Source organism: Oncorhynchus gorbuscha, linkage group LG17 (assembly GCF_021184085.1).
Source record: "Oncorhynchus gorbuscha isolate QuinsamMale2020 ecotype Even-year linkage group LG17, OgorEven_v1.0, whole genome shotgun sequence".
Taxonomy (NCBI): domain Eukaryota; kingdom Metazoa; phylum Chordata; class Actinopteri; order Salmoniformes; family Salmonidae; genus Oncorhynchus; species Oncorhynchus gorbuscha.
Genome location: NC_060189.1, coordinates 48,738,660 through 48,757,879, shown reverse-complemented (window position 1 = coordinate 48,757,879; position 19,220 = coordinate 48,738,660). Strand labels below are relative to the sequence as shown.

The following is a 19,220-nucleotide window of genomic DNA, read 5'->3' as shown; positions in this document are numbered from 1 at the left end:
TATTTAAATCACTCTTCTGTCCAACAACGTACACAGTAGGTCACTGAAACGGGTTCAGTTTATTTTTTTAAAAGTAGTTCCACAAACTCACCACAGGATGTCAATCACACCGTATGTTCCACATAGAGATAGCCATTACGTCAGTGAGTACACAGGGATGCTGTAACAATAGTCCTCCCGCTCCGCCCTGTCTCCCCATTCCCCGACGCTAAAGGTTTTAAAGCAACTGCGGACCGAGTAAAGCGTCAAATTGAGCAACTTACCCTGAATTATTTTTTTTTACAAACAAAAATTACAAACCAACGAGTACACATCAGCGATGATAGCTCAAACAGATTTGATTGATGATACCATGTCAATGATGTCAACCATAAAGAAATTGCCATTGATTAATGTTAGTTACATGTGCATATATATGACAATCGTTACACATGCAATTCTTTATTAGAATGTGATGATGCATATGGTTTGTTTTTGTCACATGATGAACAAAGTCAAGTTGGCTTGACCGACAACAAGTAAAAGAGATAGAGAGAATCTGAGTGAAAATAAACCAATCAGATCACCTGGACAAGATAAGAAATATCTCCAAGTCCAAGCCTGGCTTCACATGATAAGGAATATCCCGGAGAGGGAAGTACATACATACTAAGTAACTTGTGGAATAGACACCGGCTGGGATGCGGTTTTAACCAATCAGCATTCAGGATTAGACCCACCCGTTTGTATACATACTCAGTATTGCGTACAAAAAAACCCATGAATGCATCTTTGACAACATATCACGGAGTGACATCGGAGATGTTTATCAATTGATTATCAACTTCACTGTTGTTGCTGCGCGTGGAGAGGATTTCTGTGTCATTAGTGTGCATAGAGAAGAACAGATTCCGCCCTCTCCACTCCACCACCATCTTTGTCAAGGTCCCTCAACGTGTGTTCTTGGTGACCGCAAAAGACCAGACGAGCTGAACTTCTCACACGTGGTCTCAGAGTTAAGTCCCTAGCTTTGATGATCCACGATCCGTGTCACATTTGACCTCGAGCCATGTTGAATCGGTTTTATTTGTTTTGTTTTTTGCTATCCGTCATGATTCCCTCATTCACACTTTTGTCCAAGTACAGATTTACAAACACAGAGATCCCAGACAACGATTAGAAAGTAAGAAAAAGTCCAGGTGACTGTTGACTGACTGAGATGTCTAATTCACACTACACGGGCTGACCCAAACCATACTGTGCTGGCCTGGGTAATTTTCTTTTCACATTGTCCTTTTTTCATTCAAGCAACTACAGTAGATGAGTTACCAGGCCAGTGCAGTACAGCTTGGCTTGACTTGGCTGTGTTTGGCTCAGTAGTGTGAACAGGGTAATAGTGTGCTTTAGTGGACCAACGTTGGAACTATAAGGTGTCCAAACTGTAGCCAGGGGCCACAGGATTGGGCCTCTGTCCTTAGGGTGGTTAACCCCTCGAGGTCTGTCTCTGGTAAAGGAATCCATGGTGAGAGGTCACTGTCTACGTTATGGCAGTGTTTTTTTTGTTGTTGCAAGGGAGGGTGGGGGAGAGGGGTGTCCATGAGTGTGTTCAGATTCAATGCATGAACACGCACACACACACAGACATGTACACAACGCACACACACACACTTGCAAGCATGCACACACACACACAAACGTTGTGTCGGTATCCTTTGATCCTGCAGGTACTTTAGTCCATGATTGTCCACACAGTCCAGTGGTCAAGCCTCTGGGAGGGATTGTTGCCATGCTGAGTATAATTCATCACAGCCAATCTCTCTTTCCTCTTGGGAAATCCATCACAAGGCGGCGGGAGGGGGGGGGGGGGTCTCTGTTGTCCATCCCCGGGAACTCTGTTGTCCAACCAACCCATGGTAGTCTTTTAAGCTCCATGGCTCTCTCATAAAAACAGCCTGGGTAGTCTCTCTCGCATAGTTCCCTAAACTCCTAGACCTAGACACTTGTAGACCTAGAACTAGACACTTCTAGACCTAAACTCCTAGACCTAGACACTTCTTGAATTCCCCATCTTAGACATTGATCAAATGTCAAATGAACCTATTCCTTTGGCTATAGATGGAGTTTTTGCCATATTTTTCACACAAATCGTTTTTTTCTTATTTTTTTTCTCCAAGATGGAACATTGGAATGTCTACAAGAGACTCACCGAAATTGAAAAAAATCCAGTCATTTATAAATATAATCTTACCGTAAGGGCGCAGAGAACTAGAAGGAAACTCTCCTCGAGAGCTACTGGGATGTTCATGCTTTTATTCCAGGCCAGCATGAACACACCCGATGACACTTATTGTTGTCCAGACTGCATTAGGCTGGAGCTGGAGCAAAAGCCTGCACACCCAATAGTTGGTATTTGATAACCTCTGATAACCCCTCTTTAGAGTAGGGGGCTATAGTTTGTTTGAGACTGCCGCAGAAATCTCTCTGTGCTCTCTAGCTTTCAATTAACTAAAATTCAAAGGTCAAAGGGCACAGAGCAGGGGTCAGAGAATAATTCAGACTGAGGGTTATCTTGTGTGACTGTCACCAAGGAAAATTGACTCACTGGACTGCCAGCCATACTGTTGCACATGTGACAGGACATCAGTTTGTTAGACCATGGGGACATCCAGGAAACATAGGAGTCAGTCTCGTACTGTAGGAGTGAGTCTCGTACTGTAGGAGTGAGTCTCGTCTCTTTTGTTCTGTCTTTCTTCACAGCTCCATGCTTCAGGGTTCACGGATGGAGACATTTGGAGAAGGACGAGACACGCTTACAGTCAAACCCACACGCGCGCATGCACAACGCATGTTCACACACACACACATTTGTATGCTAAATGTATGCACACACAACAAGTCACTCACACACAAAGACACATACACACAGGAAGATATGGGGATATACAGACACCCACTGTCATCACGTACAGACATCGGACAAGTACACAGTGACAGTACAGTCAGACGGAACCTTTTGTGCTTTATCACTATGGTGTGCCAGTTTTCATCAGAGCGAGAACCACCATAATAAAAAATCTATAGTAGGTGACTTATCCAACTTGTCCTCATCACTTGGGTACTTTGTGAAGTAAATCAGGGATGCAGAGGAGGGTATACACATGCTAATGCTGTTAACGCACCTTGGTGAATACTGTTTTCACACCTATTACGCTAAATTAGCACTAGCACTGTTAGCGCTGTTAGTACTGTTAGCATTGCTAGCGCTGTTAGTACTGTTAGCGCTGTTAGTACTGTTAGCATTGTTAGCGCTGTTGGCACAATCAATGCTAGAACTGAGTCATGGGTAACTGCATACGTGGAGTGTGTCTGAAAGTGGACGTGAAGTGGTTGGATCAACACAAGAACACAAAAGAAGTGGTTGGATCAACACAAGTAGGTTAGTGGAAAGTGAATCAGCTAATTAGGCAGATTTATTGGCGCTAAAGATCGTTTTGCATGGCTGATTGGGCCGCACGAGGAGTGTATAAGCCAGTGAGAATGACTTGCGTACCGTTACTGTTGTATCGAGGTGTCTGCCAACCTGAGGGCGCTTCCCACTAGGCAGCTGTATCAGCTGTGTCGCCAGCAGTAGCTAGCACGGCCATTTTTTGCCCTCTCATTATTTTTATTTCAAGTAGGATGGCAATCTACACAATACATAACAAATATTGCTAACTATCTCGGTGTCACATTGATACGGTCTACTCAATAGGGGAGGGCATGAACGGCAACAACACCGGGACACAGTGTCCTTCGCTTCCGCTCGCTAAGCACTTTTGTCCCACAAAGGTGTGGGAAGTAGTTACTTATTGTAGCCAACATCCGGGTGACAGTCACAGTAAGCACACAGACACAACACATACAAGCAACAGTACACCCATCATCAGTACTTTTAATGAAAAATATTTTTTAATGTTGTCAGTTTTATTCACTGAAAACATACAATTCTTTGTAGCGGTGAAATACAATTTGGACTCATCTTCTGGCTTCAAAAGTGAAGTCCAAGCAACGAAGAAGCGAGAGAAGAAAAAAAACAACACCGCTCAGTCAAAACCGTCTAACCAATAACAGAGCGCTGATGTCACACCCATCGCTGTCGATCCACCCACTTTATTCGCCACGGCCACTTTCAGAGACACACCAAGTATGCAGTTGCCCATACGTCCTAGAACAGTGAGAGCAGTTAGCATTAGCGCTGCTAGATGCCAGTCATCTTTTACCCACCTTTTTCAACTGCATCCCTGGTAGAAACAACCTGGCGATTCCAACGTTCGTAACAAGACCTTGTTGGGCAATGGGCCCACAGGCGCTCACAGACTGTTCCAGTATTGGAGTTTACAGTGCAAGTAAGAGGTTATACACTGTTCATGTACATTTGAATGGCTGAAATGCAAGTGACGTCACAATATTGAGGGCCAAGGTCAAATTGGTTAGCACTTTCACGTTAAACATTTCAATGAGGGACATTTTCACAAATGTACTTACTTAGAAAACAATCTAAATTGGGATAATTACCCACTATTATTATTTGTATTATAATTAATATTGTTATTATTATATCATCATTATCCGTCTCATTATTGCATGTTTTATCACTATTATTACTTTGTTACTTTATTATTTTGTTCTTTCTTCACCATTCATTGATTATCATTTAATGATTGCGATAAAGTGTGTGTGAGTCAGTCACTGCGGGGGGGGCTCCGGAGGGGCTCCTTGCTGCGTGAGGGTGTGCCAGTACTCAACTTTCTTGCCGATGTGTTTGAGACACTCAAACCAATGTTTCAGCCTCACTCCCTTGGCATTTATGCCCAGTTCAACTCCACCTGTGAGAGAGGGAGGTAGAAGGTGGAAGGGAGAGAGAGAGACACACGCAGACAGACCCGCAGAGGGACACACAGGGAGACACACAAGGAGGGAGAGAACAGCAAGAAAAGGGGGAGAGATTAAGAAAAGCGGGGGGGGGGGGGATTGATAAATATTGATTAATTGACAGATAGGAGAGAGAGAGAGAGAGAGAGAGATGAGGAGAGAAAGAGAGTCATCCCTGGGAGGGTCATCTGACAGATAGTGGTTTTCCTGGCTGTGATTGCATAGTTGATGGAGTGTGAAGTTTTAAACACAGTATTTTGCAGACGCCGGCTTTCACAACACCTCAAACACTCTCAATAGCTCATCTGTGGCCCCACTAAGCCTTGGCATTAAACTCAGATACAGTGAGAAGTGTGGGGGAGGTTAATACTGTTCCCTTACGTAACTCACACTCCCTTGGAACCAGACAGACACATATCAAGACAGACACGCACAGTCCTCACACGTATAAAAACACAAACACACACACACATCTCACTGGGCACAAGCCTCAATTCAATATCTATTCCATGTTGGTTCAATGTAATTTAATTGAAATGATGAGGAAACAACATTGATTCAACCAGTGGTTTGCCTAGTGGGATGTGTGTAATTGTATGTGCGCAAACACACCTTGCCCCCTCGTAGCGCCCAAGTTTCAGAGAGCAAGTGTGTTGGAATACTCTTCCCACGTACCTTCCTAATGACCCCTTCTCATTCTTGCCACCTCCAAACACAGACACACACACAGTTGTACACACACACACACACACACACACACACACACACACACACACACACACACACACACACACACACACACACACACACACACACACACACACACACACACACACACACACACACACACACACACACACACACACACACACACAATCTGTTTGCTGAGTTTTTCTAGGCCACTCACATACCCCCCTAATGACATTCCAATCCCATCTCTCCTTTCCTTTCCCTTCCCTGACACCCCCCCCTCCACACACGTGCACATATTGCGATACCGTGTTCCCTGAGCCCGGAGGGCTGTGGGTGACAAACGGAGGGCGACAGTGTGACGCGGCGTGGGACGTGAGAAAGAAAGGCGAGAGAGAAACACTGACGGATGGGATGAATGAGGGAGGACCTGGTGGAGGCCGTCCCACTCCCTCTCTCTCTTTTCCTCCTCTTCTGTTCCTCCCCTTCTCCTCCCTCCTCGACACCTCTGTCTTTGTGCAAAACGAGAGGTCCAGTCCGCACATCAATTGCTCCCACAAATCAGGGTGGGGACACTGCCACTCTCGCTCCGTCTCTCCTCCTATCTCTCTTCCTTCCTTGATTACTCTATTTCTTTCTTTGATTTTTCCATCCCTTCTCCTTGTCTTCTTCTTCCATCATTCTTCCTGACCTTTACAGAGAGTATTTGTCACCGCATTTGTTTCTCCCTCTGCCTAATCTGTATTATCCCTTTTTTCCCCCCTCTCGGTCTCTCCCCCCTTTCTCTTTCCCCCCTTCCTCTTGTCTCTCCCGGTATCATGGGCCTTTGCCGCAGTGCTAACAGATCTATGCCGTCATGCATGTTGGCCATTACACCACAATGATAACAGTCAACAGTCTTGATAACAGACCAGTGTGTCAGAGCGATGGCCGCTTCCCCCTACTCTTCTGGCGTGGGTAATAACTCACAAACATTATGGCCCCAGCTCGAGAGAGAGGGAGAGAAAGAAAAATGGAGAGAGAGAGAGAGAGAGAAAAAGCATGAGAGAGAGAGAGAGAGGAGAGAGAGAGAGATGAGAGAGAGAGAGAGAGAGAGAGAGAGAGAGAGAGGGGGGGGGCATGAGGGAGAGATTGAGTGTGCGTGTGAAAGAGAGAGCAGGCCTGGGATAAATAGAAAGTGTGAGTTGAGAAAGAGAGCGATAGAGAGGGAGAGAGCGATAGAGAGAGAGAGAGAGAGAGAGAGAGAGAGAGAGAGAGAGAGAGAGAGAGAGAGAGAGAGCGATAGGGAGGGAGAGAGCGATAGAGAGGGCACGAGGGAGACAGTCGGAATGAGAGAGCGACTGTTACAGGGAGCCTCCAGACGGGAGTAAAACACTTTGATCTCAAGACCCTTCCAGCTCCCTGGGAGGCAATCCATTCTCCTCCAGCTGACTCCCCACCAGTTCTCCCTCACTCCCCCCCGCGCCGAAGCGCCTGCCTTCTGTGATATACAGTACACGCCGGGCCCCGTCAGAGCCGTTTAGTGCCTCACAAAGCCGTGTGAATCCGGCGTTTCACCCCGTCGAGGGTTTGAGGACTCCTTTCTGTCGCTCTCATATTCATTTCCCAATGCTCTTGCTTCTCCACATACAGTCCTTTCCCTCTTTTCTGCTCGTTTTTATCTCATCCCCCTCTTCAGTTCTTCCATTCATTCACTACTTCTCCTCCTTTCACTCACTCCCTTCCTCTTTTTTCCCTATGACGTCTTTGTCATCACACTGTGGCCTGCGTTGCTCTCCTCCTCGCACGCCCAAATTCTATTAAATAATTTTCTTTAGCTATATTTCTAGCTCTCTACCTCCTCTCCTCCTTTCACTCACTCCCCCGTTCACTTACCTATGAAGTCGTTGCTCATCCCCAGATCGTAGTCCCATACAGAGATCTCCAGGGTTTTCTTTGCCAGCTGGTCGTGTGGAACTTCGTAAACAAACTCCTGTAAGGAATAGAGGTTGAGAGAGAGGGGAAGGTATTCATGTATTCACACTTAGCGGAAAGTTATTCAGATTATTTTTAACATTGAATGTGAAACATGCATTGACTTAAATTCACATTGATGGTAGGGTAGGTGGTTATCTTCTACGGGACCCCCCCCCCCACAGGATGGTTTAGCTAACAAAGGCTAATGTGATTAGTATGAGGTTATAAGTAACAAGAAAATGTCCCAGGACATAGAAATATCTGATATCTGCAGAAAGCTTAAATTCTTGTTAATATAACTGCACTGTCCAATTTACAGTAGCTATTACAGTGAAATAATACCTTGCTATTGTTTTAGGAGAGTGCACCGTTATGAGCTTGAAAATGTATTAACAAACCAATTAGGCACATTTTGCCAGTCTTTTAAACAGAAATGCAATGGTTCATTGAATTAGTCTTAAACGTTGCCATACACTGCTGCCATCCTGTGGCCAAAATCTAAATTGTGCCTGGGCTGTAATAGAACATTATGGCCTTTCTCTTGCATTTCAAAGATGATGGTGCGTCACTTGAGTGGGTTGAGTCACTGACGTGATTTTCCTGTCCGGGTTGGTGCCCCCCCTTGGGTTCGTGCCGTGGGGGAAATCTTCCTTGGCCTATACTCGGGCTTGTCTCAGGATAGTAGGTTGGTGGTTGAAGTTGTCCGTCTAGTGGTGTGGGGGCTGTGCTTTGGCAATGTGGGCGTGGTTATATCCTGCCTGTTTGGTATCGTCGGAAGGGGCCACAGTGTCTCCCGACCCCTCCTATCTCAGCCTCCAGTATTTATGCTAAAATAGTTTATGTGTCGAGGGGCTAGGGTCAGTCTGTTATCTCTGGAGTATTTCTCCTGTCTTATCCGGTGTCCTGTGTGACTTTAAGTATACTCTCTCTAATCCTCTCTCTCTCGGAGGAGGACCTGAGCCCTAGGACCATGCCTCAGGACTACCTGGCCTGATGACTCCTTGCTGTCCCCAATCCACCTGGTCGTGCTGCTTGCTCAACTGTTCTGCCTGCGGCTATGGAACACTGACCTGTTCACCGGAAGTGCTACCTTGTCCCAAATCTGCTGTTTTCAACTCTCTAGAGACAGGAAGTGTGGTACAGATACTCTGAATGATCGGCTATGAAAAGCCAACTGCCATTTTCTCCTGAGGTGCTGACCTGTTGCACCCTTTACAACCACTGTGATTATTATTATCTGACCCTGTTGGTCATCTATGAACATTTGAAAATCTTGGCCATGTTCTGTTATAATCTCCACCAGGGCACAGCTAGAAGAGGACTAGCCACACCCTTCATAGCCTGGTTCCTCTCTAGGTTTCTTCCTAGGTTGCAGCCTTTCTAGGGAGATTTTCCTAGCCACTTGCATTGCTTGCTGTTTGGGGATTTAGGCTGGGTTTCTGTACAGCACTTTGTGACATCAGCTGATGTAAGAAGTGCTTTATAAATACATTTGATTGATTGATTGTATTATCTTTCACAAGATCTAATCTGTTATATTCTCCTACATGAATTACACATTTCCACAAACTTAAGTGTTTCCTTTCAAATGGTATCAAGAATATGCATATCCTTGCTTCAGGTCCTGAGTTACAGCCAGTTAGATTTGTGTATGTCATTTTAGGCGGAAATTGAAAATAAGGGTTCGATCCTTAGCAGTATTGAAGGAGATGGAAGATGTATTCAAATTATGGCACATACTGTATACAGTACTGGAATTAAATTATGGCATTAAATGCATGGGACAATAATCTTTCACAAATGCACGAGAAAGGGTAAGGCTATAGATATCCATCACATCCAAGGGCATACAATTCAACTTGAACAAAAAAAGTTGACATGATATATTATACATCATGCACATCTGGTTGCCAAATGTGAGTCAGAGAAATGGGTTGCCAGATAGATGTTGGATCTTAATTTTATCACCCCTTTTGTGCCTAGGATTTTCCCGCACAGCAGGAAATGCAAACTTGTCATTTATTTAAGTTTTTTTTTTTAAGTCTAATGTCCCACTTTTAAATTTCGGGAATTTATTTGCCATTACGAGCAATGTATCAACCCATACAAAACAAAAATCATTATCCACATAACAACTCAAATGTCTTGTTGTTGCAGGATTATTTTCCTGCTGTAGCAAACGGCTCAAATTAAGATCCTTCATCTGTATGTGTTTATTGGGGAAAAAATGACAGATATTGGTTGATGTATTAGTGTATTGTGGTGCTCGGAGCGGGTGGAAGGACCTCATTAAACTCAGGATTGAGAGTTTTCTTCTTCACTGTGGTTTTGTACTTGGACTTTTTCCCCATATCAGGCTGCAGCACACTGAGAGAGAGAGAGGGGGAGAAAAGAGCGAGGGGAGAGAGAGAGAGAGGCATAGTAAGAGAGAGTTAGAGGGCAAGGGAGAGCACAGATGAGAAAGAGAGCAAGCGGACGCGAGATTGAGAGGGAGAGGAAGAGAGAGGTATGAAGGGAGAGCAGGAGAATGAGAAAAAGAGGGAATCTTAATTAGACAGTTGACAGCATGGCGACCGAAAATGCCACTTTCCCCCCATTTTTCTGATGCAGGTCTTTTATACAGGTCTTTTATTACTTCTGAAACATCAAAGCCAATTATCTGCCATTTTGTCTTCCGCCACGGCGTGACATTAAACCCCACTTGAACGAGGGATGAAAATAGAACAGAGAGAGAAACAGAGAGAGAAACAGAGAGAGAAACAGAGAGAGAAACAGAGAGAGAAACAGAGCGTTAGCAAAATTCTCAAAGCGTGAAAGAAAAAAAGAGGAGAAAAAAATCAGAGCCGAAAACATTCATTAAATTTTTTTTGGGGGGGGGGGGGTGAGAAATCGCTGATGAGAGAGTCAGAGACTTGAAAGCTCAAGCCAAGAGCGGGACAGACGGCTTCCCAGAAGGCCATTGGTTTTTATTGGAGGAGTCATCAGCATAAATTCAGGCGGAGAAGTCAAGATGTTCTAGCGGGGGAGAGATATCTCACTCCCCAACGCCACCCACCTTCAGCCCAACGTCAATAACACGTGCTCACTGACAAGCTAATAGATGGGCCGCTAGGCTAGGGTTTGTACACAACAACAAGACAGGAGAGAGGGAGAGAGGGATGAGAGAGAGAAAGAAAGAAAGATCCAGTATGAGAGAGTTCTCAACCAACCCAGTGAAAAGAAAGAAACTAACTGGGTTTGTTTGAGAAGAGGGAGAGAGGGATGTTTAGAGAAAGAAAGAGATAGAAAGATGGAAGAGGACTGGTCACCCCTCAGAGCCTGGTTCCTCTCTAGGTTTCTTCTTTGTCCACTGTGCTTCTACATCTGCATTGCTTGCTCTTTGGGGTTTTAGGCTGGGTATCTGTATAAGCACTTTGTGATAACTGCTGATGTAAAAAGGGATTTAGAAAACAAATTTAAAGTTGATTGATTGAGATAGAGTCCTCAACCAACCCAGTGAAAGAAATTGGATAAGAGGAAATTTAAGCTAGGAGAAAAATTAAGACAGAGAGAGGGATGGAGGGAGAGACAAGAGTGAAATAATGACAAAAACTGCCAATTTCACACAGAGAAAAAAAAAGATATAGAGAAAAAAAAAGGAGTGACAGAGAGACAGAGAGAGAGAGAGAGAGAGAGAGAGAGAGAGAGAGAGAGAGAGAGAGAGAGAGAGAGAGAGAGAGACAGACAGACAGACAGACAGACAGAGAGAGAGAGCGAGAGAGCGAATGACAGCAAACCAGAGTGAAAGAGTAAAAAAAAAACAACAGCCAATTTCACACAGAGACAGAGGATAGAGAAACAGAGTGACAGTTGGACAGCGGGGAGAGCGAGGAGAGAGAGGAGCAAAACTAACTGCCCAGTTCAGAGGCTCACACATCAACACAACACAGACTAAGATGACAGTTTGCTCACTCAGCACCAGAGGAACAGGGTTTGCACCCCTACTTAGTGTGCTTCCTTTGAACAGAACCTTACAGGCCATGGTCGAAAGTAGTGTACTATATAAGGAATGGACTGCCATTTGGGATACAGAAAACTGACATCCTTGTTTCAACTATATCATGTCTCTTTATGGCGTCTGGTTTGAAGCAATTATCATCTGCATTAACAGAGAGAGGAAAATAGAGGAACGGCAAGTAGGCAACACACCAGCTCCTCTGGAGAGGTTTATATTGGTCTTTAAAATGTTGATGGAACGTTGCTCTAATATTTCAGTTGATCTGTGTCCGAGAAGAGAGGAAAACAGAGGAAAGGCAGGCAACCCACCTAGAGCAACTGACCTAGAGGTCAATATTGGTCGGCAAGACTGTAATGTCTGCTTCCAACTCACACTCTCAAACACATAGATCCCCCTGAGCGCAGCTCACTCTCCAGATTCCAATCACCTGAATTCTGATCACCTGTTCAAACACCTGGACGTCATTATCACACACTGTTTAGTTCAGTTCTTTGCACCCTGTCATTGTGAGGTATTGTTTGTTTTGTGACACACTTCTAGTCGGAGCGCTGGTTTTCCTGTAATTTAATCCTCCCGTGTATGATAGCTTTTGCCTATTCCCTATCTGTACTTTGTATTTCCTGTTATGAACCTACTGCCTGATCTCCCAGACGACGTTACTAGCCTTTTCCCTGCCTGCACCGTTGCCTTTTTGGACCCCCTGTGTATGACCTTCTGCCTGCCCCTGGACCCAGCTACCTGCCTCTTCCCGTGGTCCTTTACAAATAAACGTCTGCTGCACCCTGAGCTTGGAACCAGCTATCTGTCTCCCATCGTGTTCATTACAAAGACATTGATGGAGTAGCCTCTTGGTCATTCTTAACAGGGCCGAAGGGGTTGTGTGGGTGATTGTGATTTTGAAATATGCTTAAGTGAATTGTAAGGTCCAGTAGTAGGCGGCTCCAAGCATACGAGTCAATCATAACTCGGAAAGGATAGGAAAAGGCCCCCTGGACATTTGTAATGAGAAGTACACTAGCATAGAATTAAGTACAACATAATACATCTCTATGGTTATTATAAGAGTGCCTGAGTCAGGGATCTCCTAGTCCAAGATCATCCATCAAATCTTGGATGGGTGTGCAGGCTTTTGTTCTGGCCTAGCATATATATATATATATATATATATATATATATATTTTTTTTTTTCAAACAGTCAAATGATGATCACACTCTTGTTTAAATAACCTGTATAGTTGCTACTGACAGTATTGACATTACTGACATGCTTGATTGACATGAGTGGGACCCTCCCCTGCGAGGGTATGTAGGTGCCTACCACATTCTTCCTACTTAAGGCTCTGACACAGGCGATTCGTGCCGAAAGGGGATTGTTTCTCCCACCAATGAATCGATCAGATTTACCCAGCAACAGAGGGCTCCTTTTTCTTAATTCTCCCGGATAGTCAACAGTTGAAGAATCCCGGGGTAAGGAATGTGTTTTGGAGTCAACGTTGATTGTTTGAAACTGACATCCTTGTTTCTCACAGCTCTGCCCCGTCTTTTTTTTTTTTTTGGGGGGTCGGCTTTGGTTGAAAGCCCCTGGACAATTGTAATGAGAAGGTTATTAAGAGTCTGACTCAGGGACTCTGGGAACCCATTTGTCTTGCTCTTGGCTCGCTCATCGATGAGTAGCATATACAGTGGGGCAAAAAAGTATTTAGTCTCTTAAAGAAGAAGTTACAGGTCTGTGAGAGACATAAATCTTGCTTGTTTGTAGGTGACCAAACACTTATTTTCCACCATAATTTGTAAATAAATTCATTAAAAATCCTACAATGTGATTTTCTGGAATTATTTTTCTAATTTTGTCTGTCATAGTTGAAGTGTACCTATGATGAAAATTACAGGACTCTCTCATCTTTTTAAGTGAGAGAACTCAGTTGGTAGAGCATGGCGCTTGTAACGCCAGGGTAGTGGGTTCGATCCCCGGGACCACCCATACGTAGAATGTATGCACACATGACTGTAAGTCGCTTTGGATAAAAGCGTCTGCTAAATGGCATATATTATTATTATTATTATAACTTGCACAATTGGTGGCTGACTAAATACTTTTTTGCCCCACTGTATATATTTTTTGTCCCCCCCCCTCTAAAAATGGCTCTGAAATAGTGTCATGCGTTGACCATTTTGATAATGCTCTGTCTCTTGTTGTTCTCTTTCCTCATGTTACAGGTGTTAGTGCTGGGTTGGAGCAAAAGCTTGCACACCCAATAGCTTTCCAGGACCAGAGTTGGAGACCCGCAGCCATAAGTTATGCTGTGTCCCAAATGGCACCCTGTCCTCTGTAAAGTTTACCCTATGGGCCCTGGTCAAAAGTAGTTCACTAGATAGGGAATAGAGTGCCATTTGGGATGCGGCCAATGTGTAAATTCATGTGAGCCCAAATATTGAACCCTACTTAATCTCTTAACACATTTGTTGCAGGTGTATGAAACTGCAGACAGCACACAAATCAACTTCCAGCTTCGTGTACTGTGGGCTATATCTATACGTGGTGATATCACATGCACATATGCACGCGCACAGACAAAGATGCACCCACACACATGCACGTGTACATACACACACGGTAAGTCCCTGACCAGCAGCCAACTACTGCCGTGCAGGTGTGTACGAAGCAATGCATTCTGGGATGCCAGGGGCATAGCGGATCTTAGCTGCTCTAAAAGTAGGTTCAGCGACACACACACACTGAAACAGAGTGAGAGAGAGAGAGATAGTGGCATCCACACGCACTGCAGTCACTCTCCTACAGACAGTTGAGAATAAGTCTGACAGGTAACAATCACACAGGCCCGCATCCCAAATAGCACTCTATTCCCTAAAACACTACTTTGCCCCGAGCCATATGGGCCCTGGTGAAAAGTAGTGCACTAAATAGGGAATAGGGTGTAATTTGGGCATCCCATAGGGCTCTGGGCAAATGTAGTGCACTGTTTAGGGAATAGGATGCCAATTGGGCTGCACATCTTGGCTGTGTTTCAGAGCATCAATTCTGCTCCGTCGCTGATCACTGACTCACCGAGCAGATCAATAACTGTCATTTGCAGATCAGTCAGTAGATCTAGAATGATACTCTCAAATACAGCCAAGGAGTCAGGGTCACAGTTTGCAAGCAAGTGTGCACTTATAATTGTAAAAGTTACAGACCGCCATGAGGGGGAAATGATGACTCACCATTCTTATGATGATGAAACGTCAAAGCTTTTTAACCGAAATAAACAGAGAGCTGCGCCTTTTCCCACTCATGTAAAACCTCACATTTCAGCTGCACCTCCACTCACTTTTGAGCACTGTCTTTCCCTACAGACTTACAGAGTATGTCTTTGAACCGCCGTCACAAGCAGTACAGGCAAATAGTTGCTCCCTTTGAGGAACAACAAAAGAACACAGACAGGCACGACAGAACTCGTCAAAATAGGATTAACAGGACTCCTCGCTCTGAGGCGATACAACAGCAGCCGCAGTTGCAACACTCCGCTGCTTCTGATTCTACCGACCAGCTTGACTGAACACACTTCAAACAAACACACGGAACAACGAGAAGAGAGATGGTGTCTCCGAACGCAGCTCAGACATAATAGGCTACTAACTAAAAAGCAGCTGGTGAATTTCAAAGAGATTTGAGACTGTGAGAGAAGAGACAGTGTCTCGAACGCAGCTCAGACACAGGCTACTATATGACAGGCAGTGTATGCCAACAAAGAAATTCTAAGAGAGTTGAGACTGTACAAGACGAGAGAGCGAGAGGGTCGAACGCAGCTCAGATATAGGCCTCGCTCCTGAATAACAGGCGAGGAATCTCAGAGACAGGAAAGACGAGAAGCTAAGAGAAAAGAGACTTGAACGTAACTCAGACAGAAGCCTACTTAATCACATGGAGTGGATGTCGTAGACAAATAATTGGATTTGTGACTGTAAAATAAGAGAGTGCCTTGAACATAACTCAGATACTGAACTGCAGATCCAACACAGCAAAATATGAGAAACTCTGTGCCTAAAATAAGATTTTTGACGTTGAAATAAGAGAGCTCCTTGAACGCAGCTCTGACATACTAAACAACAGATACTGCATGTCAAAGATTTTTTTTAAAAGAGATTAAAATGAGAGAAAAACAGAGACAATCTCTTGGCTCCAGGACTCTATCGCGCCGTACATCAAAATAGATGCAGATAAGACACCCAGCTCTGGCTCTGAAGAACAGGAACCAATCAATGAACAGCAAAAAGTGGAGAAAAACGAGGAAAAGGGAAAAAAAGAAGAAAGAAAAACAGCTCTATTTGTCCCCCACGAGTCTGCTTACTGCTTCTCTGCTTCGTTCCTTTGTCTGATTCTAGTCTTCGCTTCACAGCTCAATAATCTCAATGGGGAAGTTGGAGGAGTAGTACAAGTTTCGGGGAGTCACGATTGAGAATGAGAGTATACGTGGTTAGTGATAGACCTCTTTAAGCCCCTGTTGACTAACCTCTCCTCTCCATCTCTTGGTCTGTAGACGGAGTTCCTACCTCCTACATATTTTCCTACATTTCAACAGGAACGGGGGGTGCAGAGGATTACGGGTTGGTGATGCATTAAACATATCTATATCACTCCAATGCATGCAAATCTCTCTCTCTGTCTACCTCGCTACCTCTCAATGCTTGGCTTTGACCAGTCAACTGACATTTACTCCTGAGGTGCTGACCTGTTGCACCCTCTACAACCACTGTGATAATTATTATTATTTGACGCTGCTGGTCATCTATGAACGTTTGAACATCTTGGCCATGTACTGTTATAACAACTAACCCGGCACTGCCAGAAGAGGACTGGCCACCCCTCTGAGCCTGGTTTCCTCTCTAGGTTTCTGACTTTTTAGGGAGTTTTTCCTAGCCACCGTGCTTCAACATCTGCATTGCTTGCGGTTTGGGGTTATAGGTTGGGTTTCTGTACAGCACTTTGTGACGGCTGATGTAAAAAGGGCTTTATAAATACATTTGATTGATTATACATTTCTTATTATTTGTACCGTTGTCCAATCTCGTCTTTGATTTACACACTTGGATGTATAGTCTTTCCATTCAAGTCCCACCCTTCCTCACCACAGTTTACAAACAAGTGAACCCAGAGCCCTACGCTATGAATCAGAGGGGTAATACTACGAAGCAAGCTAGATCTCCTCAGCTAACTGAAGCTAGCCAGCTGCTAACTGCACGTGGATAGTCGAGCGCCAAACTCTTCGTTGAGGCAACGCTGAAACATCAATACACGGGGGCGAGTCAGTGCCACATTTACATTTGTGCCAAAATCTAAATGAAAGAAAAGTGATCTTGCAAATTCAGCAGGCTATGGCGTGAAAGTAGGCTTTTAGAAGGGCTGTCTTTATTTGATTTACTTATCGTGAATGACGTCTTTGCTGTGTTTTGGTGTTTCCCTCGCTCCTATCAATGAAATATTTGTATTAAATCCTACAAAAGGTTTTACTCTGGGTGAAGTTTTCAACGCGTTCTGACATGATTAAATGTGTAACATGATAGGTATTTTAACGTTACTCTTTTTTTTTTTAACACGACCATTTGAAATCTTTCCTCAAACGAAGGGGAAGACCGGCGCAACTTTTGCGAGCGGGAGGGGATCGGATTTCATTGGCTCTCAACTCGCAGCAAAGGCACTTTGTAAAAATCGTATGTAGATATACCGCTCTGTTTCAATTGAAAGTTGCAGATGATGCCTCATCAAAATCAACACTACAAGCAAACAACAAAAATGACTTTTTTTTTTTTAGTTGATGAAACCATGTAGGCGTAGAACCCGAATCGAATGACTGTCGGGGATTTTCATATTCAGGTGCGAAGTGCATGAATAACGATTAGCCACTTACGCCGAGAGTGTCGTCCCAAATGGCATCCTATTTCCCCTAGTGCACTACCTTTTGACCATGGCCCGCAGGAAATGTGGTGCCATTTGGGACTCCGGCGCAGCCTGAATGCTCTGTCAAGACACGATGCCGACAGTATATGTACAGTACAGGTTCTCATATGAATAACAATGAACCCGCTAGCTTACATAATGCCACCACAGTGATTCCCAATGTGCTCCTAGGAAACCTTTCGCGACTGCACAATTCTTTAGCTGCAGCCCAGAACCAGCACATCCTGCGCACCCGATTCAACCAATCAAAGGCTTGACGAGTAGCTGATTAGTTGAATCAGGGGTGCTATCTTCCCAAACTGGAAGAGAAAATATGCAGTCGAGGGGGTAAGTGTGAACAGATTGGGAAACATTGACTAGTGACAGTGTCGACTCTAGAGAGTTAGAGCAGTTGATTATTTATTTATGCTGCTTGTATTCCTCTATGCCAGTCAGTCCCCTGTCAATTTGTATGGGAGCGTAAATAAAGTTTCAATGTGTCATGACTCAGGCACTAAGGTTGTGGTAGAGTCTGTCAATGTGACATACTGTATAACAATATATGTACTGTATACAACATTCTATTGGTTGCAAGAATTTTGTAGAGTCATTTAAATGGAAAAGACTCTACGTTTTGAATCTGTTGTCGTTCTATGGAAACGCTAAAACAACATCTCTTCCCAACTATGTTGCCATATATACGGCACAGCTGTCGTTAAATGACACTGGTATACTTTTTTATTCAGCACAATTTTCTTTAACCAATTTTGGTCTTTAATTCAGGGCCGACAGACAAGTTATTTACTTTCTCCCCCTTCCACTTGCCTCTTCCAATTTTGCGGTAATGCTAGAGAGCCTTTGTTGCTGACCTATATGATCCAGCCGGCACAACTGGGATGACTGCTGACTGGCATCTAGCAACAGGACACCACAAGACCTACCAATGTATAACAACAAGTAATGTGAAACGACAAGGGACAACAACAACAAACTTTCCTCCATTCGTTCCTCCATCCGTTCCATCCATCATCACATCATCATTCCGTCCTTTGTGTGTGTGTGTGTGTGTGTGTGTGTGTGTGTGTGTGTGTGTGTGTGTGTGTGTGTGTGTGTGTGTGTGTGTGTGTGTGTGTGTGTGTGTGTCAAGACTTACATCTTGACGAAGGGGTCAGAGTACCCATTGGAGTCCATGGCGGCGAGGTGGGCACAGCGTACGATGCCAACCAGTAAACAGCTCTTTTCTGGGCTGTAGCAGAGCGACACCAGGATACGACCACGCTGGGGGAGGGTGTGACACAATTAGCCACGACACCACTACAAATCTAAAAATCAACTTTATTCATAGTGCCCTTAATGTATGCCAATTAAATGTCAGATTTAATTAATGTATGTCAGATTAAAACCAACACATGTAAAACAGGCAATTAAAAAAAACATACAATAGGGTAATTTAAGTTATAAAATGAATGAAAATAATAATATTAATTGAATTGCATATTGGGAAATCAATGACAAGGCTGTCAATAACCCTGGGATTAGTACTACTGTTGTAATCGTGGCATCACTGTTATTAGTACTACTACAGTACTAGTAGTAGCACAACTAATGTTAGTACTCCTGCTACGGCCACTACTATATCTATATGACAATCTCCACTATTTTTTATATATATTTTTTTTATTTCACCTTTATTTAACCAGGTAGGCAAGTTGAGAACAAGTTCTCATTTACAATTGCGACCTGGCCAAGATA

General features: G+C 44.1%; 1 protein-coding gene across 3 annotated transcripts in view; it reads right to left on the bottom strand.

Moving 5' to 3' along the window:
• Window positions 1-86: 86 nt before the first annotated feature.
• The window catches only part of LOC124001112 (double C2-like domain-containing protein beta), a 63,310-nt gene continuing 44,176 nt past the window's right edge, over window positions 87-19,220 (bottom strand). The window contains exons 8-12 of one of the 3 annotated variants that reach the window (XR_006832739.1): window positions 18,622-18,746; window positions 9,822-9,903; window positions 7,456-7,552; window positions 4,243-4,844; window positions 87-2,743 (exon numbers count right to left, since the gene is read on the bottom strand). Coding sequence is in view for 2 of the 3 variants with exons in the window: in XM_046307676.1 (XP_046163632.1) it covers window positions 4,705-4,844; window positions 7,456-7,552; window positions 9,822-9,903; window positions 18,622-18,746 (444 nt within the window). In the remaining variant the exon portion in view is untranslated. Of the gene's footprint in view, window positions 2,744-3,894; window positions 4,845-7,455; window positions 7,553-9,821; window positions 9,904-18,621; window positions 18,747-19,220 lie in introns of those variants that run through there. The other 2 variants (XM_046307677.1, XM_046307676.1) reach the window with 2 other exon arrangements.